This window comes from Amblyomma mixtum, chromosome 5 (genome assembly GCF_055824585.1).
Source record: "Amblyomma mixtum isolate Tamu chromosome 5, ASM5582458v1, whole genome shotgun sequence".
Lineage (NCBI taxonomy): Eukaryota > Metazoa > Arthropoda > Arachnida > Ixodida > Ixodidae > Amblyomma > Amblyomma mixtum.
The window spans coordinates 36,897,803-36,922,943 of record NC_143016.1 but is presented as its reverse complement, the minus strand read 5'-3'; the positions used below and the strand labels follow the sequence as shown (position 1 = coordinate 36,922,943).

At 46.7% G+C, this 25,141-nt stretch overlaps 2 protein-coding genes across 4 annotated transcripts in view; one reads left to right on the top strand and one right to left on the bottom strand.

Annotated features, from left to right (window-relative positions):
- The window catches only part of gish (casein kinase I gish), a 40,086-nt gene extending 25,940 nt beyond the window's left edge, over positions 1–14,146 (bottom strand). For both annotated transcript variants that reach the window (XM_089543982.1, XM_089543983.1), the window contains exons 1-2: positions 13,663–14,146; positions 507–547 (exon numbers count right to left, since the gene is read on the bottom strand). In XM_089543982.1, coding sequence (XP_089400108.1) covers positions 507–547; positions 13,663–13,855 — 234 coding nt within the window. In that variant the 5' untranslated portion in view covers positions 13,856–14,146. The remainder of the gene's footprint in view (positions 1–506; positions 548–13,662) is intronic.
- LOC149341790 (centrosomal protein of 120 kDa-like) overlaps positions 13,808–25,141 on the top strand; it is a 38,635-nt gene continuing 27,301 nt past the window's right edge. For both annotated transcript variants that reach the window (XM_089543979.1, XM_089543977.1), the window contains exons 1-6: positions 13,808–14,785; positions 14,928–15,199; positions 15,626–15,934; positions 17,213–17,416; positions 18,593–18,700; positions 24,009–24,104. In XM_089543979.1, coding sequence (XP_089400105.1) covers positions 14,746–14,785; positions 14,928–15,199; positions 15,626–15,934; positions 17,213–17,416; positions 18,593–18,700; positions 24,009–24,104 — 1,029 coding nt within the window. In that variant the 5' untranslated portion in view covers positions 13,808–14,745. The remainder of the gene's footprint in view (positions 14,786–14,927; positions 15,200–15,625; positions 15,935–17,212; positions 17,417–18,592; positions 18,701–24,008; positions 24,105–25,141) is intronic.

Here is a 25,141-nt window from a genome sequence, read left to right as displayed (position 1 = left end):
TCGTACAAATTGCATGCTTTGCAATAGATTTAAGGCCTGCCTAATTGACACACATTTCCCCAAAAGACACTGACATGTGCAAGAAAGTGGGTTTCGCATGAAAGAACGCAAGACATAATTTCTGCCCTAAAATAACCACTCATCGGAACTACGCTATAACCAGTACTTTTTAGCTAATGCATTAGGCTCTATCCTGGCTCTGTTTCGATGCAAGAGAGACCGCTAATCAGCTGCCCAGCACAAATTGCCTCCCTCCTCGAAGAGTCCCAGCTTCACACTTTAATTCCACCCGTTTTTTTTTTTCCTTTTAATTTCTTGATTACTGTGAGATTTTAAACACCCTCTTAATTTCATTGGTTTGCTTTTCCCGTTGAGCAGTGCTTAACAATGCACCTAAGCATCAACGACAGCAGTTCTGCCCAGTTCTGCCAGCATTAATTTAACGTACATCAACCAACACTGAAGCCCTGTGCACCAAAGATGACATAAAAAAGGACCTTACTCACCAACTTAATTGCAACATGTTCATTATTGTAGAGGTTCTTTCCTGAAAAATAAGACAGAAGAGATGAGTAACGGCAACACCTGCAAGCACCAGCATTCATTCACGTATAACAATATAACATTCGTTTTCCAAGAATGCTCAGAATTATTACAAAGGAAGCGATAACGCACACTGTGTGAAGTACTAACAGGCAAGAGCACCCAGCAGCAACAGTACCAACCCAAGCCCACATATATGCCCAAGCCATTATCCAGAAAAGGTTTTTAAAAGGGTTTTCACAACATGCAAGTTATGAGCATAGACAAAGCATTTTGAATGTTCCCCCTTTTTTTTTTGCATTTTCCTGAGCTCACATCCTCAGCCATGTTTACAGAGCATTAACTTAAGCCAAACGCAAGATTGCAGTGTGGCGGCGTCTTGCCCGAGATCGCGCAACCCACATCCCCTCACCACACGAAACCATTCAATAGGTTTGGTTTATGGGGGTATTAACGTCCCAAAGAGACTCAGGCTATGAGGGACGCCATAGTGAAAGGCTCCGGAAATTTCCACCACCTGGGGTTCTTTAACATGCACTAACATTGCGAAACCATTCAAAAGAAAGCTTTCTATAAAAATTACGCTGAATTCATTGTCATCACGTATAGCTAGGGGTTGGGGTTGCCGATTTAAACAGGACAAAAAATATATTTCTATAAAAGTATGCTGAATTAACTTTCTAAAATTCAGTAGCAATCGAAAAAGATCACATCTTCAGATGCACACCATAGCTCCCGGGGCACTGAGTGCAAGCTATAAATGGTCACAAGAGAACTAAGTGCCGAAGCCAGGAGCGTGGTGAGACAACAGGTATGTTGAATTAAGTAGGGTTGTTGTAGGTTCGGAGGCGTTTGCTCCGCTACTTTAGATGAACACCAGGTGCAAACCATGAGGCTCCACTACCTCAAAAGCTCCATGCACTAGCATACGGCCTCCTGCCCAGAGACTGCAATAACTTCATCAGAACCGTTATTTGATTAACCCTCTGTGGTCTGAAACATTTACCTACTTTGCGGTCATTCCAGTCTGAAACTGCATTGCCAGTTTTCAGCGCCACGAAAGAAAACAAGTGTGCAAGAATAACTCATATATTGTTTATTTTTGGTGCTTTTTTATCCGCACACGTCTTTCAACAATATTTAGGCAACGTGTGGCTTAAGGGTGGACGCTGCTCTTCAGATCGCAAGAAATCGCAAAAAGCAGATTCTTAGAAAAACAGTTTTTTTATCCAGGCTCAAAACGATCCCAAAATATTTTGGTAGTCGTGTGACTGCAAAATAAAGCGCGAGCTTCGAAATAAAGCTCCAGAACTGAAATGAGCCAGGTATCAAAAAGGATACCTCTGCAGTGATACTGTTTTTATTGGCTTATGCACAATAGCTAAATTTTAATTATTTGTCTTCCTAAATTACTGGCCAACCCATTTTGTATGTTTCATTCATTTTTTTTACCACTGTATTTTCACTGAGGAAGTATAAAAAAAACATCACCACACAAAGTGCATCTTGTGTGATGTAGTTCTGTAAATACTTCTAATAATTTATAAACAATTTCTGGCCAACTGCCTGCAACGAAGAACAGAATTAAAACCATAAAACTGCTTATGAATCATATTCTATCTGAACTATTCAAAGTCTACTTGCACATATGGACTCTAGATAAAAAGCACGCTGTCAAGGTAATTATGATAAGGATCTAAGGATCATGTCATAAATAAAAGTGGTAGTTTTAAGCCCCGCATCTACCTTAAGAGATGGCGAGTCAAGGGTAGCGAAGAAAATACATGCGGCTCAAAGATGGAAAAGCTTGTCGGGAGGGGCCCTGACTAGGGACCGCAAAGGGTTAAGGAGGAAGGATGCTGACAACGTTTGGAAATGAAACAAGCTAACTTGAAATCATGCACAAACGTCACGAAAACGTGTCATGCTCTGGCTCTGCAACAGCTCAGCAACATTTCCACTGCTGCCACCGTCATACAGACCACATGGCTAATTCTGGGTTTGGGCCGCAGTCTCTTCCTTTGTTTCCAATCCCAAACCTTGTTTATGTGAAGCTTGGTTTGGTTTGGTTTGGTTTATGGGGTTTAACGTCCCAAAGCGATTCAGGCTACGAGGGACGCCGTAGTGGAGGGCTCCGGAAATTTCGACCACCTGGGGTTCTTTAACGTGCACGACATCGCACAGTACACGGGCCTCTAGAATTTCTCCTCCAAAGAAATTCAACCGCCGCGGGTGGGATCGAACCCGCGTCTTTCGGGTCAGCAGCCGAGCACCACAACCACTGAGCCACCGCGGCGGCTTGTTTACGCGAAGTGTTTGGGGCCTTCAAAGTTAATTCCATGACAGAAGGAGTACACAGTGAGTCATGAGGAACGAATTCGCTTGCAGTACGTCCAAACCAGATGCAGATATTCTGACGTGGTAACTAGATAGAGATGCTTGGTTTCACTTGCCTCCGAGAGGAGTATGTATGTGTTGCTCCTGTGTTAATGTTACTTGTTTTTTTTTATTACTTCTATGTACTTTTATGGTGACAGTATTTCATGTTGCAACCACAACACTAAACACAACAACACATTACGTACACAAATTGTTCTAGCTAACAAACAAGCCAAGATAAACTATGTGTAAATTTAGAGCGCAAAATGCTGCCACGTGCACCATACAGAAAAAAAAAAGAAATGGCAATTCTGCAAGGAATAGCATTTACCAAAATAATAATAATAATAAAAAAAGAATTGCACTCTGAACTAAATACCAAAAACAGTTGGAAAGTCCAACCTCTACAAATTGCCTACAATCCTCCTCCTCAGCTCTATTAACAGCATATTCCCTTGCAATATCCTATGACTAGATATCAAACGAGCCTACTGACACAAGCGCTCCTCATCATGATATGAACGCACCACCAGCAAAGTAGGCTGCTGTCTGGTAAACCTGGAAACTGATAAGAACGCCATGGCTGTCTACTTGAGACATCAGAGATACCCTTCAGTATCTGTTTCAATTTTAAATGCAAAATAAATAAATAAATAACAATAGTAATAATAAAAACAATAAACAAACTGAAAAAATTCTCTGTTGCTGAGAAGTTCAATATTTAGCTGTCACTTATTCGTCCCAAAGAAGTACAGAAAGCGTGTTTCCTCCCTATTTTAATGTAACCAGTCACCCAACCAATAAAACTGAGCACTCCTTTATTCCCACTCCATAGCTCACAATCTTAGAGTGGGGACAGTGGTTTTAACTGTATGCAGAGCAGGCAGGGAAAGCACATTGTAGGGCATCAAGAGTGTCTCCTCCACACATTTCCCCTAACACAGACGACTGGTGCATCAAGGGTGTTTTGATGATGGTAGACAACCTCGTTAAAGGAGTGTGCAGTGCTCATCCCCCCCCCCCCCCCCCCCCCCCCCCCCCCCCGCAATGTTGAAAAAATGACAGAAAAAGAAATTAAAAAAAAGGGAGGGGGGGGGGGGGGACATGGTTACATTTAGAGTGAATTCTCTACACTCAGTGAAGTGATAACTTTCTGCTGAACCTATACTTGTGCTATATTGGCAAATAATTTAATTTGGCTTTGGCTATACAGGTTGACTGTGGTTTGTAAGGATGCCCAAGTTTCAAACTAGTGGTAAGACTGAAACAACGAGGTAAACAACACACAAGAATTATCTTGCTACCGTTCTCACATCTCACCATTCGAGCCGATGTATATTTACAACACTGCACGCATGCACTATTTAGCTTGCTATCCCATACCTACAATGCAGTGGAGACACCTGCCACCATTTTGTCATCCAAAAACTAAGCAGGCATATTGAAAAATGAAGTACTAATTTTGACACAAGAGGGAGCAAACACTAACATGGTAATTTTTGCAAACATTTCTCCTTTAAATATCCATAAGGAAACTGAAACTTTTCCTGCAATGCTCCAAAAGTGAAAATGGAATGCCTGCCAGTGTAAGAGAACTTGGAGCACTTCTTGGGCACGCTGGTCCAAGAGGTGAAATAAAAATGTGACCCAAACAATAAAAGCTCAATAAAATAAAAACGACAATGGGTACATAGCCAGTCCTCCCAAGGGCCCTTGCTAAATGAAGAATGAAAGAGAGAAAGAGAAAAAAAAGGCAGAAAAGCTACCCCCCTCGCACTTTCATGCCTCGGAGATACAACTAAAGCAAAACGACTCCAATGATGCGCCAGTGTTCAAGGTCAGCCTCCCCCCCCCCCCCTGGGAAAAGGGAAACGACCATTACGAGAGCTGCAAAGACAAGGAGGGACAAAAACGCGGTCATACTTCCCAACCCGTGCAAACTTCCAACGATCACACGACACGACACAATGTTTGCACCCACTCCCATGGCAACTGGCGTGGCCCTAATGATCAATAAGAGCGAGCCACGGCAACACCCACCTCGAAAAACCGTCACACAGAGGGCAAGGCTATCAAATGCAAACACAACGTGGAAAGTCAAACACTGAATGGCATGCAACTGAGCCAGCTAGAGAAATAGCCATTACGCCCACATGCAAGAGTGGTGACAATTTTTAAGTGCGGCGTCTTCACCGCTTCTCGATCAGTCCTCCCTCGCAGTCATTCCAACTTATGTAATAAAAAAAAAATAATCAAAAACAGATGCTAGCTTCGACTGTGTAGACACTATACAACAGAAGTGAACCCTGCCAGCTGCCAAGGCTAAAATGATTCTGCCTAGTACACCTCCCATGAACTTGCTAAGGTGAAGAGAAAGCTGAATGAAGAGTTAAAATCAGATGACCTGAAGATTGGCTACTAACTCCTTGCTGTAAGCACATGAAAGCCCACACAAGAAGATGTTTTGTCCACTGAACAATGCACCACAGCTAATTATGGAGAGATTAGAAAATGAACAAGTAAACAAGGCATTTTCACTGCCCACTTAGACAATTACAGCACAGTTCACAAGAACAAGCAATAAAAGTTGGTGACATAGATACACAATGTAGTTCAACTGTTCCAAGCTGCAAAGCTTGAAAAATATTACACTGCTGAATTCTTTAATTGAAAGAGTACGGACACTAAAGTACGGGCACCAAATTTAGGAGTGTGAAGCATGTAGTACTGTTTCTAAAAGTGCAAACGTTACTTCCAAGAAGCATTGTCCCGACTGAGGTGTAGAAGATATTTAAAAACATTAAATTTTTAATGACAGCAGGCCCGCCACGCCGCACCTGCCAGATATGCCAGCAGCATGCCGTAAACATGGAGCCACAGAATGCGACTTCATATAAACTCTCCTCGAGGACAAGGAACGCTGAAATGATGAAAGCCATGCCATACCTTTTTATTCTATCAGTTACAAAACTACGAATCCAAATCCAGCCAGAACCAGTGACCAATTTTTGGTTTGGTTTATGGGGTTTAACGTCCCAAAGCGACTCAGGCTATGAGAGACGCCGTAGTGAAGGGCTCTGGAAATTTCGACCACCTGGGGTTCTTTAACGTGCACTGACATCGCACAGTACACGGGCCTCTAGAATTTCGCCTCCATAGAAATTCAACCGCCGCGGCCGGGATCGAACCCGCATCTTTCGGGTCAGCAGACGAGCACTGTAACCACTGAGCCACCGCGGCGACTACCAATTTTTGGAGACTAGCAAATGACAGTGCCTCCTATGAGCAATAGAATGAGCTGTAAGTAGCTGTACAACTGGTTTCTTTTCAAAAGCAAGAGGCAGTACGTCTCTAATGCCACAAATGGTAAGGTCAAAGAGCTTCGCAGCCAAGTGAGCAGTTAGTCTGGATCTTTCCCTGCAGCTAATTGGGCCCTTGTGCGTGCGTTTGCAAGTTTTCCAACCTTCTGAGCTTTGGAATTGCCTTTATAGGCTTTACTGCGAATGCACATATGTAGGCGTCCCGAACATCAGGTACGTTTGGCGTCGCCCGCTTTGGCGGTGAGAGACCTCTGAGAGGAGGCACGGGCTTTTTTCAAAGATATACGATCCAAGGGGTTTGCTTCTAAGTCACAGTGGCGCGCTCTAGCATCCCTTTACTCAGTTTCATACATCAGGTGAAGCGCCATCAAAGCTAGCGCTCCTGTTTCTGCAGCCTACATCTGTGATCAAAATGTAGCGAGTTCCTTGTGGTGAGCGAAAAATGCTCTGCCTGCAGGCTTACTACATGTTACATTTGTCACGAGTCTCATCAGATGTGCTCTTTTTTTCTGAGTGAGCAGGCGAGGACAACAGCCCCAGAAGTGTCCACGGCCATGCTCTTTACTGCAACCAATGCAGCAGCGAACATGTTAGTTTCGTGAGCGCGCATGACTTTCAGGGCTTTTTTGTGTGCACTAAGTCTAAGTCTAGAAGATCATATAAGACTAAATAATGGCTTTCAGTACATAATATGTTGGTTTTATATGGGGCAAATTATAAATTATGATAGGAGAGAGTACGCCCACCTGCATGTCACCTGATTCCAAGCTCCCCAACCACAGGCAGCCCTGCCTTCTTGTGCCTCTTTCTCTCCACCAGTGATCGCCTCGAACAATGCCGACTCTGCACGGGTGCTCACTGATGTGCACGCCCATGCGCCGTCCCCAGCCCACTTGTCTTTACAGCAGTTACTTGCTAACCACTTGGCAGCCCTGCAACCGTCCTTTCCAAGGCCTTGCTCTCGGAACGCACACCACTCACACATCGGCACCCACGACGTTCATCGCACAGGGGTGTGCCTTAGTCACCAAGTACTTCGCTGACTATCACTACGACCTCTAACTCATCCCATAAGCCAGCCTCTGCCTCACTTAGTCATTCGCTCGTCGAATCACCGGGTGTCGATTCACTGTTCTCGCCTCTAGAGGAGCAAAGGTGCACTCCTCGAACTGTCCAGCGCAAGCGCTAAGAAATGCTGCTTGTTGCTGCGTCCATTGTTGCCGCTACAAACAGGGTGCGCTCAGAATCTCTTAGTGCACCTAGTGCCCACACAAATTATTCGCTAGTGAGATGCACATTTGAATGAGTATGGAAAAGCAAGTCGATGTGTAAACTTCAATTCTCAAGTTTCCAGAATGGTTTAACACCTAGGCTAATGTAAATGTTTGTTTTTGGGGGTACACGCAAGCACTATGAACCTCCACCGCTCATATCAGTTATCAAAAGTAGCACAGCACAGGGGACAAAAACTTTGTTGCCTGCTTGTGGCAATTTGTGTGCATGAACAATGAAATAATGAACCACAAATAGAACAACATAGAAGATGAAGCCAGTACTACAGTGCCACTTTTACATAAGACTCAGTATGAAACTATCTTTGATTCAATTAATGGCAACTTGGGAGCTGAACATCGAGGTGGCTGAAAAATCAGCAACAAGGGTAGCCAAAAGCATTTCAAATCAGACATTTGCTAGGTACTGAAAGGACATTGGTGAAAGACATCAACTATGGAAGAGACCACTTCATACCTGACAGCAACTTGTTGAATTCTGGGTTGTTTATTTGGTCTCTTAGCTTTATGAACAAGGGTTGCGTGAACTAATTAGCAGACAGTGAAAGGAAGTAAACAGCGTTTTTTTAAAAACATTTTTATCATCAAGTAACCCACAGATTGTTAATAACATTACAAGATGCTCTTCCCGAAACTACACTAGAGGGAATCAGTGCTTGACAAATATGGAACCCATCCAAACATCTGTATTCTGACTCCATATTTATTTTTTTTTTGTTTTCATGCAATCCCAACACCCCAAACCGAAGCACAATAATGTAACCCATCAATCTCCTCTCTATGTAGAGTCTAAGTACATGTGTTAGTAAGCATTGCTGGCATTTTTTTCTTTTTGCATGCACCATTGCAATGGGTATAAATTGTGTGCGTTCTCATTAAACCATAAGTTGCAGGAAGCCGATACTTGTGATATCTTTCTTCCTTCATCCATAGTCCGTCAGCACTCTTTTTTTATTTACAGTGCTATACTACCTAGCTCAACTCTCAGTGCTACCTTAAAAAAATGCTATGCAGATTACTGGCATGCAGCAATGCAGGTTCAAACCACTAAACATGTCAATCTCATATTTTGCATACCAGTAAAATGCATGTCAAGAGCGTAACAAATGTTCTATGCTGCACTCGTTGCGAGTTAAGTGCAAAAAATGGTTTGGTTTATTTGTTTATTGCAGATTAACACTCCAAGGCGACTAAGGCTATGAGGGACGCCATAGTGAAAGGCTCCAGAAATTTCGACCACCTGGGGTTCTTTAACTGAACTGACATCGCACAGCACACGGGCCTCTAGAATTTTGACCGCCACGGCTGGGATTGAACCTGTGTCTTTCAGGTATAAAAATCTTGTCTTTTGAGACTCATTCCTAAAGATATGTTTTCACATCTTCCTTTCTCTTCCAAACACTACACTAAATATTCTGAGTTGCGCAGGCCTTATTTCAATGTGTACCACCTACTCCAGAAGACGTACCAAATTCAAAACTAGAATAAGCTTAGACAAACTCATGCAACAATAATGCAAGAATTTCTGATAAATTTCTAGTCACTCTGTCAGGCTTAGGGAACAATCTTTGAAGAAAATGGCTAGATTTAGTGTCAGTGGGTCAACAATGAATGTAATGCACAGCAATGTTGTCTCTGATTGAATATCACAAAACTGCGCAAAGCACGATTATTAGGTCACTTCAGGGCTAAAACCTTGTAATTTGGCTGCACTAGGGATAACAGTGTTAAATGTCATCCCATGCACCTGAAGCTACCATGCTTTGCACTACCTCTAGTACCAAGATAGACCAAATTTTTTATGGTTCCTTTGGACTCTCTTAGCAAACTGTCTGCTCTCTGTTCTTAACAAATGTTGCTCGGTGTCTAGCGTTCTGCATCGTTATGGCAAAAAAGAAAGGGGCACCTTCTTCTAACTTTAAATATGTGAACAACCCTCAATATCCCTAAGATAACAGCTTTGAAAAAAAATATAATAATAAAAAGACTAAGACAGAAAGGGGGCAGCACCTGACTAACTTCTGCTGAGAAAGAACATGAGTGAACACACTGAGGGAGATTTGCTATGGCCTACGAATCTTGCACTTGAAAATGGAACCAAGCTCTCACGCAATTACAGCAAAACAGAAGAACAAGCAAGCACGCCACGTGTGAGGCAACACAGCTGCCGTAGGGTCTTTCGAGGCTTCGGGACAACGTCACATAATTGGATTTAGAGTGAATCCTCAGAGCCTAGAGGGCAAACCAATCAGTGACAACTGCTTCAAACGCCCTTGGCTCGGTTTTCTTCCCCACCACAACTTGTTTCTCTCGAGTGCCGTGAGCTACATAGAGTCCTTTGTCTTGACGGACCCATGAACAGGGGTGCAGCCAACAAGACCATCAACGAGGTGGAATTGGCAACGGCGACAGCAACTACATAAGGAAGGAGAGATAGCCAGGAAAACGATATTCATGCACCTACGACGACTGGCTGCTATACTGCGTATGCACTGAATATGTACTAAGAGACATGCTTCAGGAACTCGTGTGCTGTCAACAAGAAGCATAGCATAACAAATGCACAACAAGCTGACCAGCATCCGACAAGAGAATACCTGTGGAACGAGAAATGCTGAAGTCATAGCAAAGCAGCATAACAGCGATACAGCACAACTATAGGCTGGAAATCCCCAGAGAACTTGAAAAAACATTAAACACATGCAGACACAAATGCTGATCATAGCAACCCGGTACCTTCAGCAATTGATTTCCATGACTGTGGGGAAGGAAAAACAGAAAGGACTTATTCTGGTCGCTATTCACCCCATCTGAGGGAATGAAAGAAGGCAAGGACAGCATCAAAGGAACAAGTGCAAAGCAATATGTAGAACAAAATATTCAGTTAGCTGACTGAAAATAACCATCAACAAAGGCCAAAACTTGGCCACTTGGTTGCCAGCAGTTACACTGAACCAACACGAGGATCACAATATACAAACAAGAGGATGCACACAACAACCAAGTGGCTCCTAACTCATTTTGCCATGCTACCACCCCATGCGAGATGCAAGGAATCCCACAGCATTGAGTCAAATTACAAAGAGTGCTAAGAGTATAAGGAATTCTCACAAAAGCATATTAAATGGCCACAGGCACATAATTTCAGCTGCGTGTTTTCTGCTTCCAAATGATGCCTTAGACATTACAACACATGATTCACCACGTGGTATTCGCCTACGACCGCTAAATATTCACACTTTTTTGTGCCTCATCCAACTACAACTAGGTATTTATTGTCCTTAAAGAAAACTACCAACAGATACTCTGTTGATATTTCCCCAGTGCACAAGCTGTAACTTGAAATAGTGCTGCATAAAGCCATTCCTATATATCCCTTCCTGAAATATTTTTTTTTGTTTAATCAAAGGTTGCGACTAGAAATCAGTGCAACTTAGTTCCACAGCAACATATTCCTGCTATACTGCCATTATGTTATAGGTAGAACAATGTGAACAATATTTGGTGCTACACCCTTCAGTACATCTATCTATGAGCATTCCCTGCAGAAACCTGGAAAAGCAACAAGGAGCACCTTGCATGCAAACCTTTCGTTTTCCTTCACTTTCTACTGTGGCTTCACAAAACAATGCCTCCGTAAAAATAAAATACAAGCCAGAAAAATGAAGCATGCAAAGCCTCATATGTGAAAAAAAAAAATTGTGTGTGTGTGTGTGTGTGTGTGTGGGGGGGGGGGGGGGGGGGGGGGGGGGTGCGACAATGGCGTTGCGGAGGAAAAAACTGAAAACTAGGTCAGAAAAAAAAAGTGCAGAGATGCTGTCAACCTGTCAAAGCAAGAGACAGCCAGAAAATAACGTGAAGAGCTGCCACCTGACAACATTCTACAAGCAAGGAACTTTACGACCTTACGAAAGCTTGATGCGAGAGAGCTGTTGACAGTCGACACTGCCAATAAGCTGACAACTGCAAACAATGAATAAGTGGCAATTGCACATGTAGACAAGTATGGTTAGCCGACTTTACCAAATGAAGCTATGACTTACAGTAACTATGCTGTGGAGTTTCATCATCTCAGTTTGACGTCTGTCGCAAACAATTCTCGACATGAGAGAGAGACACACAAACCAACACAACACAGTTACCCTGCCTGTTTATTTGTACGTTATCCACGTCTAATCATGTTCTTCCGGCAAAAGCAGCTTTACTATGACGACAGCACACAGCAGTAACCCAAGTCAGGCCCTGTGGAGAGGGCAGCCAAAATACTCTGTCTGCAGATGTTTCCGTATACTTATGGTAAAAACAAACGTTTGCTAAATGTCAGCCTTGCTTCAAGCTGCTGGTGCAAGCGCATTCTACAAAAACTTGGCCGCCCCCCAATAATAAACCGAACTGTCTGCTTGGAGTACGTAGATATATAATGGCATCCCCTTGGTATCGGGGCGATGGAAAGTGCTACCCCGCCTAGTTAATAAAGTGGTTAATTGCTTTATTTCTTTTGAAACTGAATCCCCTTCTGTTCATTTTGCTTTCCCTGCCATTCACGTTTTAATTCTGTGATGTTCCGTGCAATCTTTCGACTCTGCTTTTACACCACTAATAGCCCAGTCTTCTCTTGCTCATCTCTACAGGTGAGGTGTTAATATTGCTTTCACTATCCCTAAAACCCAAAGCTGATAAGGCTGTTTCAATATGCGGTGTCCGATAATTTGGTGGTATAAATTTACAGTCTATTGGAACATGTTTAAAGTAGGGCAGCGCTCCGAAGCAGCATGGAATGGCCCTTCCGGACAACGCAACAACGACAGGGCGGCCATTCGGAACATTGGAAACGGAACAGCGAGTGCGTTTCCTCGCAAACGTATCGGCCTCAACGCAGCAAATAGCACGCGGCGAGCTCCGCCGCTTGGCGCCAATCTATAAGCGCGTCGTCGCGTAAACGCGGCTCCCAACGCAGTGGTGACACCGGTACTACACGCACAGTGCGTCACGCAGGCCAGTTTTCCAGCGACCGGGGTCGCGCCAAATGATGCATAACATCTCTCGCGGTTACACAGCGGCGCCCCCGCCGGGAATGGAGAGAAGGGCGTTACTCCCGGGTACTCGGCTGAGCCGACGATCGCCCGGGCGCTACTGCTTCCGTGCGCCACGGGATTCGCACTGGAAAAAGTGCTGACGACCGGAGACGCAAGACCACCGGCAACGGCGCCCATTTGACGCGAGCTTGAAGTGTCTCGAAACAGGCAGTCGATACGGGTGAGCGGCTAGCAGCGCTGAACAAGCCGCTGCCTGACAGATCGAAATGCTCGGACGGTCGTCCAAGTCAGAACTTAATGACGTCAGCTAGCGATGCTCAACAGGGTCCCTACTCGGAGGTCCCCAAGCGAGCAAATAAAAGATGCCCGATAAGGCACCAGCGCGACGCACAAATCGATCACGGCACAGGATGCGGGGCAGGCGTCGCAGCACAGGGCCCACGCGCACTCGTGGCGCAGCCTCCACGGAACAAAAAGCCGTTCGGCGCTGGAACCCATCCAAAACGGGCTCACTGCGTCCCTTTCTCTTACGTCCCCCGAGTTTAAAGGTTAGCGTTCGCATGCGGGGGCAGGCGACATGTCGCAACACGATCCTGAACTTTTCGCATTTTCTTTGTAGTTTTCGAATTAGATTAACTTTCAGATCGGCTAAGCTCAGTAGCACACGCAGCGAGGTGAACGACGTTAGTCATTGGGAGCCCGCATGTAGCGAAGTTCGCAAGCTAGAGTCCTACACGAAATGAGAAACTGCGGTACCACTCCTACACAAACGGCAGCCACACAACGGACCACTTCAAGTTCTCAAGCCGTTAGCACGTTCGTTTCTAAGGCGGCTCCTACGCTACAGGCGAATATAAAAACAGAAAACGCTGCGTTCGCAATTAATGAGAATCAGTTCTTCAGGCACGGAATACTGAAACCGCCGGATAGACGTTGCCGGACAAGGTTGTTTCGCATCGAAGCTGCGCGCAGACAGTTTTGCACTACCCGCAATCTCCGCTGGCCTCTCACTGTTCGCGCTGGCTTGCCTCAATGTAGACAAAGCATAACGCGAATTAACTGCAAACCGAAGAGAATGACACAGTGACTTACCTAGCCGCAGTTCTCCAAAGTTGCCGCAGCCGATTTTTTTGCCCACTTTGAAGTTGGGTCCCACCATCAAAACACCGGAGTTGCTCGATCCCGTCGGCCTTGTCTGCGAATGCATAGCTCTTGCGGCGGCCGTCGTTTTGGATGCACGCTTGGGAGTCTCGTCTCGGGGCTCCCGGGAATCACGTCTTTGCATCCCTGCGGCCGGGAACGCCGAGAAAGTTAGGCTTAGGCACTAGGCTTAGCCCACTGCTCTGGCAGCGACTGGCTATGGCGCTAGCTGGCGATGTCATGGGTGGACGTTCAACGATGGTGGCGAGTTCAATCGTATTTCCATCACTGCCCAGCACCCCACGAAGGCTTGGCTCCTGTTCCCGTGTACAGAGCTACGCACAGACACCGCTCAAGAAGGCTTTTTTCTCCTAAATCACCACGACGCACTGAGCCTCTATCCACAACAAAGCCAGAATACTCCATGAAACTGGGCCCAACCTACCCAGAATGCATTTCCAGAGGAACTCTTGGCCACGATCTTCCGCAACCACTTTGCAGCGTAAAGACCAATTACGCCAACAAAAGCTTTTTGGTTGTGCTTTGGGGCGCCAATTCGTTACCAAACGGACCCGCAGCCGTGCGTTTTCAATTCATCGCATCGATACGAATTCCAAAAATCAGCTTTGGATGTTTCGGACCTCCGCTGCGAAATCACCTCATAAACAAATCAACTTCCGGTGTACACCGGAGGGAGATTTTTGCTGAACCTTAGACATTACAAGCAAATATGTTGCCAGGCTCATCATACTGCAGGTGACTGATAAAGCTTTCGACAGAGTACACAAACTCACATTTTTGCTAACGTATCACGGGTGATTACCACATCACTGGAGAAGCTGCAGCAGCTGCTTCCAAGGGTAGCTAGGAGCGCCAACTTCTGCCGCATTGCGCTAGGCGGCGGCAAGCGTTTCCTGTAAACATTTAAAGTAGCGCTTCGCTTGAATGTTCGTGGTAGTTAGATGTACCTGCAGACGCTGACTAGTTTAGTAAGCTGTAAATATCGCCTACTCGTTTCATCATTGATGACCCAGCATGAACAAAAATTATCTCATCGTCACTTCGATCCTGGAAGGTGAGATACTGATGATATGCTGAAGAGCAGCGTAGTGGGGCCACCTGTGGTCCTTCCTATCAGAGCATCGCATCTGAATTTTCGCCTTGCATTATTTTCTTTAGAGGTACTGTATCGTCGGTGTATGTACGCTTGTTTACAGGAAAGCATTTCCCAAGTCGGCAGGGCTGTGACATTGTGATAGAAGCCAGCTTTGACGGCGAAGTTCTGGCTACGGATCCTGTCCCGCACACCTGTCATCCCAACTTCAACACTGAGTTGGCATGGGGCGTTGATCGTCGAGGTCTTCACGTGCATCGGCTTCACAGGACGCCTGTAAAGTTGCAGTGTTTTACCGTTGAGCGCTCGTCAAAGAAGAAGGAGCGCGTAGGATACGTTGTGCTTGAGATACGCGGCATCCAGGACGGCGTCAGGGTGAGATATACCTCTTTTGCATTTACTGCTGTGTGGGAAGTGAAGTTGGATCTCCAAATTGCCTTTGCGAAATACAACTTTTACATATCCTCAGTTGTCATTTTAATTTGCTTCGCTGTCTACTCTGGACTGAGCTGTGCTTTCTTTACTGCGTGCATAAACAAGAAAGAGAATACATAGCCATTTTATTCATATTGATGCCTCTAATTCCCGCAGATTAACTGTACTTGATACCGAGTGTTCAGTGGTTTGTTTAGGTAAAGGGGGCATTACATTCTTCACCTTCTCTTATTCTTATTAGAAACCTCTTGCAAATTTGAATTTCCACCTCTGCCTCCGGTTTCTTTGCATGCACACACACTTTTCGAGCTTTCGTTACAAAAGCAGTTGCGTTATTGTCATGAAAACTATCTGTTCATATTCCAGAGCGCAAAATGGCTGACCTTGCTAAACAGCAAATATCACGGGTCCAAGCCGGAGATTCATGTCGGGCTGCATCTGGAAGAAGACACTGTCCCAGATGCACCTACTGGCGCATCTTCTGAGCCGGCTCGAGCAGAATTAAAGGCGCAACGTGTGGTTGCCCAGCAACCAGCTGACCGAGGAGCAGAAACCGACCTCGAAGACTTGACACCTCGGCTCAACCTGAAAGATGGATGCTATGAGATCGGCAGGGACACCACAGTGCTATACCTGTTCACTGTCACCATTTCATTTGCTGCTAATCTAAGTTATGTAAGTGTGTGCATTTTACTGAAATATCTGCATAGGAGACTTTCATTGAGGTTCACGATGTAACTGAAAATCAGCTTCTGAATTCATCTGTGCATCAATAAGAATGAGAGTCAGGTAGGCTTAAGCCATGCAGGCGTAATCCACTTCATCAAAGAAGAACTAACATTGATCACTGTTGCTTCTTTGTGACTGGCTACGGTGGCTGAATAGTCACGGCTTCTGAGCACAAGATCGTAGAATCAAATCATGGCCGTAGCAGCCACATTTTGATGCAGGAGAAATACAAAAACTCCCATGTACTGCATGGTGTCAGCGCATGTTAAAGAATAACCAAGTAGATGCAATAATTCTGGAGCCCTCCATTGCAGGGCTTCTTTCTCTCAGCCTTCTTTCACTTTGTCCTTTCTCTCAGGGTGCTGTTCTAGTGCCTTTCCTTTCCTCTTAAAGCATTTGCATTCTTGCATTTTTGTGCCCATGAGCAGGGCTCTCTCTGCTTCTATAATCCTGGCAAGCACAAGGTAGTCAATTCTCCTGCATGAATAAGCAAGCTGTTTCGCTTTCTCCCATTGTCGGGATAACCAATGGAATATGCTGATTCCACACTGTTGTTGCAGTGTGAAAAGTTCTGAGCACATTGCAGTTTAAGTCTTTGGTACTTGTCTGTTTTTAAGCATTAACTGCAAATAGCTGCTATAAATGCGACATAATAATGTAATGTGAACAGTCAGTGGAGGCTTTTCAAACTAAAGTGGTGTTAGGAGGGCAGCTAGAAGATGTTTAGGTAGCTGGAAGCCTCTCTAATTTATGAAGAAAAAGTAAGCACATATAAGCACTGTGAAACCAATGCAAAACTTTTCATTCATAAGCATGCAGTATAATGTAAGTAATGAGAAAGGCCCAGTTTACCAAAGATCCAGCTTCTGGTAGTTCCATTTGCACTCCAAAAAGATTGCCCTTTGTGCCAGTGAAGATACCAGTGAAGGTACCTGTGAGCCTTGGTATCAAATACTGGCTATGGATGATGCTATTGTTGTTGTTGGCCTTCTCTGACATGGCACGTACCCACAAGAGGGGATTGACCAGGGTTTGATGATGTGGCCAAAGGTGATGATTGCAGGGAGAAATTTGAAGTACTATAGAGGCCTAATTTTATTGCCTGTTTTCTTCTTTCAAAAGTATTGTTCCCAAGGTACAGCATTGGGAACAATACTCATTCAAAATGGACTACACTGCACAGCTGTGTTGATGTTGCATGGGCTCTTCTGGTTGCTGTTACAGCTTCAAAGGAGCTCGTGTGAAAAGCCATCAGCTGGACGAGGTGGGCGGTACCATTTCGTCTACCACCTCCTTGGGCACGAGGTTACTACAGAGGCATTTTCCAGCTTGGAGAACCCACAGTTCCCAGCCGAGAGGGCATCCCTACATATACGAAGCAGTGGCCCTACCCTTCGTCGATTTTTTGCTGCCCATCCGACCCTCCAGGTTCGTGCTTTTGTTGTACGACAAGCACATCTTCTTTCTTTTTTTGCTATTTTGTGCAAGAATTCCCGGTATTACTGGATATGTTTGTTGATGTGATGCCAAGCGCTCGTACCCTGTTTTCTTTTGCAGAAATATTTTGCACAATGACAGCCTATCACTGCTGTGCAAGTATTCCAGGTTTTGACTGCAGATAACAATAGTGCTTTTTATTTGATCCATAACCAGTTCAAGAATTTGAGCCTCTCTTGGGCGTAATACAGTTATTGCACTGGGAGCTTATGCTTTTCATGGAGCTTGCGAAGCTTTCATTATCAATATCATGTGAGGTGTTTTTTAATTGTGCCTCAGTTCCTTGCAGGATCTAGTAACAGTAGATTGCATTGGTAAATTGTTGCATTGTTGTTATTGTTCGGAGACCTGCGATGTTGCTGGCACTGATTTCACACTTGTTCCAAGTTTTTTATTTTTCATTTGCTGCTTTCCATTTGTGTATCTTTTCTTTCTCTCTCTCTCTCTCTCTCTCTCTCTCTCTGCTTTCACTTCACTTAACAGAAGGTGGAGTGGTGATAGCCACTGCAGTCCAGTGTTCTAACTGGCCATTGTTGTGTAAGAAATGGATGTGTTCCAAAGAAAGGGCATGCGAAGGCAACGTTCTCTTGGTGCATGTAGAAAGAACTGCGCCACTTAGAAATGGCTGCACACTAGCTTTCTCTTAATTTGCAAGCATGTGACAGGGCGGTGTATACCAGCTTCATCGTTGTTTTGTGTACAAGTTGAAAAAGGCTTTGCCCTGTGTAATATTCTGATGACAGTGTGTGAGCTCTTCGCTGAACTTGCAGACATACTTGCTTATCTTCAGCTGAGCGCCCCGGCACTGCTGACGTCATGCATCCATGCCCCATGGCAGTTGTAGTGTGGCAGTGCATGGACTTTCTGGTCAGCTGGTGATTTGCAGTTGCTGTTGTTCTTGGAGTGTCTGGTTGTGCCCCATATGCAAATTCATCGCCTGTCTCTTTCTGTTGTCCTTTGGTGTGGAAGGGATTCATTAAATGTGCTTGCTGTGGCCGTCAAGCTTCCAAAAGTTTTGCACAGTGATAGCGGTGTCTACTAACTAGAAAAAAAAAGACCACATATGGTATATGCCATGACAACTGCCTTCTTTATGACTGTTACCAGGTCCTGCTTTCGACCGACAGTGATGTGATTGGAGAGACAGAAATCCCCCTTGGGGACTTCTCTGCAAGCTCCCCCAAGTTCTCTGTCTCTGTGCAGGGTTTGTTCCAGGCAAGACTTTTGAACTATGTTACTCTTTATTGCTTTCTTCTTCCTGATATACCTGTGTTGTTTTAGTCCTGGCTCAAACTATGAAGGTTAGGGAGAGATGTATCTTCTGTTATGCTCTAAAACCTGCGGTACGGTTACACTTGTCTCATATATCAGACAAGAGAAAATACACACTTCTGTTTGTTGTTTACTTTTCACTAAAACCAGTGTCTTATTCTACTTCCTTATACTTCAGGATCTACAGACTGGGGTACTGCAGTTTTAATGTAGACAGAAGGACTCACTGGTTAAAATTGGTCTAAGAAGTCGTTGTGTCTTTATGTAGGCTTTTTGGAGTTGAAACTGCATGTTTTCAGAGGAAGTGCTTGCTAAACTGCTGTACTGTTGTGTATCGTGGTGCTGCCGCTCCAAGTGTGTATCGCACTACTGCCGCTCCAAGCGCCGCTTCCCGTATGGTACCTTCTGTCTGGCCTGAGCATCGTATTTCGCTCAACACCTCATCCCCGCGTCTCCGCGGCTCTTCGGTCCTGGCACGTACCATATGCATGTACGAAGCTACACGCGGACACTGAACTCTGCACTCTCTCTCTCTCTATCTCGACTGTCTGCCCCGCTTGTACGCTTTCTCTGAATAAACAGTTTTGCCTCAGACTCCGACTGGAGAACACATCACTGGCGACGAGGATGGGATCGCCGTGATCCCCAGCGCGCATTTGCAGTCAATACTGACCGCCTCCGGCAAAGCTCCTGGATCCGCTCCAGCCCTGCACATCCGTCGACATGGCAGCGCTTCTGCCTTCGGCCACGATCGGAGAATTCTCGCCCGCCGAGCCTTCCTCCTGGCCAGTCTACTTAGAACGCCTCGAGTTCTACTTTCAAGCCCACGACATCCAGTCCGATGAGAAGAAACGGGCTTTCCTCTGCAGCGTATGCGGCGTCGACGCGTATACTCTGCTGCGCTCGCTCTGCGCACCCAAGGCACCTTCGGAGGTTCCCTTCTCAGAAATCGTTTCCTTGCTCGACACTCACTTCATCGGGAAACCGTCCGTCACCATGGAACGATTCCGCTTCAACAAGCGAGACCAGCAACCTGGTGAATCGGTGCCGGAATATCTCGCCGCTCTTCGACTGTTAGCTCGCCTCTGCGAGTTCGGGGATTGGCTGGATCGACTTCTTTGCGACCGCCTAGTCTGTGGCCTGCGTGAAGAGCCTATCCAAAGACGTCTCCTGGCTGAACCGGACCTCAAGCTGTCGAAGGCCATCCTACTGGCACGTGCTGCGGAAGAAGCAGCAGCCAAGACAGAAGAGGTTCGCCGCTCAAGGGTCCCCCCAGAAGCGCATCAATTGCAACGGAACCCCAAGCGCTCGGACGTCAAGCCCGCCAACCATCCTCCGAGTCATCAATGTTGGCGTTGCACCGGCGAGCATGACGCTCGTACTTGCTCCTATCATTCCGCCATCTGTCGCTACTGCGGCAACAAAGGTCACCTGGAGAAGGCATGCAGGAAGAAGGCAGCAAAAGAAAAAACTTCCAAGCCTGGTCAACACCGAAAGGAGTTTTCTCGCAAAAACAAGTACTCTCGTGGACGCAACCATCAGATTTTGCAATCAGCTGATCCAGCTCAAGACGTAAACTCTACGGCTTCAGTCAGCTTTCATCGGGAAATTCAAGACCGCAAGTCTACGAGTGGTGCCAACACCATCACTTCTCCGGCAGTCTGCGCGGACGTCCTGATAAACAGTAGGTCTCTGACCATGGAGGTTGACTCCGGGGCCGCCTGCACCATCATCAGCGAGAGGACCATGGAGAAACTTCGGCTGTCAAGGCAAGACTTAAGGCCATCCTCTCTACAGCTGCGCTCCTATACAAGGGAAAGCTTGGAGATTCTGGGATCATTGGAAGTTGCCGTCTCATACAGAACTAAGAGCACTCGACTTCAACTTCTCGTTGTCCGAGGAAATGGCACCAGCCTGTTGGGGAGAGACTGGTTTTCTGCGTTGGGAATATCGCTCTGCGGAATAAACCACGCATCTCAAATCGAAGTTCCGCTAACCTTGCTGAACGCCGTCTCTGAATACCCAGAAGTCTTCGCTGAAGGACTAGGGAAGAGCAAGGGACCATCCGTTCGTATTGAGCTCAAGGCTGAAATCGCTCCCATCTTCAGGAAAGCACGTCAAGTTCCGGTGGCTCTACTGCCCAAGGTAGACGAAGCCATCGACGTTCTTGTACAGGAAGGAGTTTACCAGCCCGTGCGATCCTCCCGATGGGCGACACCGGTAGTCTGCGTCGTTAAGAAGAACGGCAAGATCAGGCTGTGTGGTGATTACAAAAGCACCGTTAACCAAGCAATCAAGATGGAAACATATCCTCTTCCAACCATCGATCAGCTTTTTTCAAACCTTGCGGGGTGCACTGTATTCTCACAACTAGACCTCAATCAAGCCTACCAGCAGCTTGCCGTGGACAGTGACACAGCCGATCTGCTAACAGTCAATACGCACCGGGGACTGTTCAAAGTTACTCGCCTGCCGTTCGGAGTGTCGTCCGCCGTAGCCATATTTCAGCGCTACATGGAAGAGCTCCTCTCGGGACTACCTGGGGTCCACGTGTACCTGGACGATATTATAGTGGGAGGTCAAGATGCCTACGAGCACAACAAACACCTGCGAGATGTGCTGAAACGCATAAGTGACGACAACATTCGTCTGAGCCGAGAGAAATGCACCTTCGGCATGCCGGAAGTAACCTTCCTTGGATACCGCATTGACGCTGCCGGTATTCATCCGACCGAAGAAAAGGTCGAAGCTCTTAAAGAAGCTCCCAGTCCAAAGAACAAGCAGCAACTTCAGTCTTTTCTCGGACTGCTCAACTTCTACAACAGATTCTTGCACGGTGCAGCTCACGCCCTCGAGCCTCTATATCGTCTGCTTGCAAAGGATCAGACGTGGAGATGGCGCAAAGAAGAAGCCGACGCTTTCAAGCACGCCAAGGAACTTATACAGACATCCGATGTCTTAGTCCACTACGACGTGCACAGGCCGCTCACGCTTGCCTGCGATGCGTCTGCCTGCGGCATAGGATTTGTCCTTAGTCACGAAGACTCTACCGGACAAGAATCTCCAATTGCATTCGGTTCCCGTACTTTGAGCTCGACCGAAAGGAACTACTCTCAGACAGACCGAGAAGCTCTGGCTGTCGTTTCCGGTGTCAAGAAGTTCCACCAATATCTGTATGGCAGACACTTCAAGGTCTATACTGACCACAAGCCGTTGCTGGGCCTGCTGCATCACAGTCGTCCAATACCTAGCGTACTTTCACCGAGGATACTTCGATGGAATTTACTCCTCGCACAGTACGACTATGAGCTGATCTACCGACCAGGACGTCAAATGGGCAATGCTGATTCACTCAGCCGCCTGCCGCTGCCCTCCACAAATGCCGAAAGTCCCATCATGACAGATGTCCTGCTGCTCGAAAATCCCCCAGAAGCCTTTACAGATGCATCCAAGATTTCTCAGCTCACAAGGAAGGACCGTGTGTTGTCGCGAGTACTCAAGTGGATTCGTACCGGATGGCCAGCAAAGGTAGAGGACCAGTTCCAACCTTACTTCGTGCGCCGCGACGAACTCTCCGCTTATCGTGATTGCATTCTGTGGGGCTCCCGAGTCGTGATTCCACCGCAACTCCGCATGGAAGTGCTTGAGCTACTTCACTCATCACACCCGGGAATCTTTCGCATGAAGGGACTAGCGCGAGGTTACGTCTGGTGGCCGAAACTCGACAGCGATGTGGAGAACACCGTCCGTGCGTGTGAGACCTGCCAAGAATCCAGGAATGCTCCACCCCGCGCTGCAGTCCATCCCTGGGAGCAGACTACGAGACCATGGTCTAGGCTGCACGTGGACTTCGCAGGACCAGTCCAAGGCAAGACATTTCTGATCGTCGTGGACTCGTTCTCAAAATGGCTAGAGGTCGTTGTGGTGAGGACAACTTCAGCTGCACTTGTTGTCCGAGAACTCAGACGGCTGTTCGCCACACACGGACTTCCCGACGTCGTCGTATCTGACAACGGTTCTGCATTCGCATCAGCTGAATTCCGGCAGTTCCTCGCCAGGAACAACATTCGTCAAGCTTTAGTCGCACCCTACCATCCGTCTTCTAACGGACAGGCCGAACGCTTCGTTCAGGAAACGAAGAAAGCTCTTAAACGACTGAAAGGGGGCGACATCGAACTTCAGCTCAGTCGTTTCCTGTTCCAGCAGCACTTGCTGCCCTGCACGACTACAGGAAGAAGCCCGGCGGAGCTACTGTTCTCACGTCAGCTAAAGTCCGCCCTAGATTACTTGCACCCTGATTCCCAGGAAGGCAACTCGCAACGCGACCAGTTGTCGCGGAAGCTCCGCGCTGCACCAACCCGCAAGTTTGAGCCTGGTGACTCAGTCTTTGCTAGGAATTTTTCGCCACATGGGTCTCGGTGGCTTCCCGCGATCATCTGCTCCTGCAAAGGACCTGTGTCCTATGAAGTCGAACTCCTGGACGGTACATCCTGGCGTAGGCACGTCGACCACCTTAGAAAGAGGGACTATAACCTACCCGATCTTCCTCACCGTGCACCTGAACTCGAAATGCCTGAGCCGCATTCAGAGTCAGAAAACCAGGACGAACAACCCGCTAGCACTTCGGCCGAGCCAGACGCCGACTCACCAGAACCCGGGCACAGCCGCTCCAACTCAGAGAACGCGGATACCTCCGACAGAATTCCTCCGGCGACCGGCACCGTTCCTCGACGCTCCGCCCGAGAGAGGAAGTTTCCTTCTCACCTCCGAGACTACTACGTCTAAGGGGGGAGGAGTGTTGTGTATCGTGGTGCTGCCGCTCCAAGTGTGTATCGCACTACTGCCGCTCCAAGCGCCGCTTCCCGTATGGTACCTTCTGTCTGGCCTGAGCATCGTATTTCGCTCAACACCTCATCCCCGCGTCTCCGCGGCTCTTCGGTCCTGGCACGTACCATATGCATGTACGAAGCTACACGCGGACACTGAACTCTGCACTCTCTCTCTCTCTATCTCGACTGTCTGCCCCGCTTGTACGCTTTCTCTGAATAAACAGTTTTGCCTCAGACTCCGACTGGAGAACACATCATGTACTCTGACTCTTGTGTCTTTATTAATGATGTGGTAGATATGTGCAATCCGTGTCAAGGGGTGATGTGCTATTGCGCTTGACATAGAGATGTGGTGCAACAGATTTTTTGCTCATGGACTCTTGTCTGATGGCCACATAACTTTCTTTGTCTCTCAAACGCAGCTGCATCCTATACCACACAACGAAGCACTTGTGAGCAGCATAGCAGCAGAGTACAGGCCAATTGTTGGTGTTCACGTTGAGATTGCAGAAAAACCAGTAAGTTGACCTGCTGCACCACGCATTTGTCATTAAAGGCAACCACCTGACAAGAGATTGTTGCTGTGCGCTGCTGGTCGCCTCAGTGCAGCAACTATTCGGCTTCTACAGTGGCCCTGCATGTTTGAGGAGCTTTTTTGTTTGTTTTGAGCACTTGCCATGTGGCATAAGATGAGGCTGTCAGTAAGCTCGAGTAGGTCGTGGAGGCTCTTCTCCTCCCGAAATCTGAGCAGGCTCCGGCTCTTAGCGTTGTTTGCTAACCAGAAGGAGAGGTTTTCCTTTCTTACAGTCATAAGTCCAACTTCCTATAATTGTCTTGTTCTTGAAGTCTGAATTCCTGAACACATCAACAAAAAGTGACAAAGATCCTTCTCAGTGACCAGCGAGGAAAATTTAGGGCATGTGCTTTGTACTGCATCTTCTTGGAAACACCATTGGCACATCAGCAATGGGATAAGGGCTGCCCCATCCCTTATCCATCTAAGGGACACCTCCTCCAATCTTATTAAGTTATGAGGGAGAGGGTAAATGCATGGGGGAATCGGGGCATGTGTACTCCCTTTAAAGAGGATGACAAGATGGAGAGAGGGTAGCGGAGATCTGAATGGAGGCTAATGGGGGAAGCATTTGTGTCTAGAGCTCAGTGTGTAAAAGTGTCTGCTTTCCTCTGGCCAACATTCTGATTACCTTCTTGTGCCCAATGTATCTGCATGCGTTTTATTCTTTTATTACTGAAACATGTATTTCCTGAGTGACGCTTAATGTCTTTTGCACTCGGCTGCTGGCTCGAAAGACACGGGTTCGATCCCAGCTGCGGCAGTCGCATTTCGATGGAGGTGAAATTCTAGAGGCCCGTGTACTGTGCAATATCAGTGCATGTTAAAGAACCCCAGATGGTCGAAATTTCGGAGCCCTTCACTACGGCACCCCTAATAGCCTTAGTCGCTTTGGGGCGTTAAATCCCCATAAACTAAATAAACTAAACTTAATGTCTTTGTAACTCTTTCAAGGAGCAGCGTGGCTTTTTGAGCTTGTTG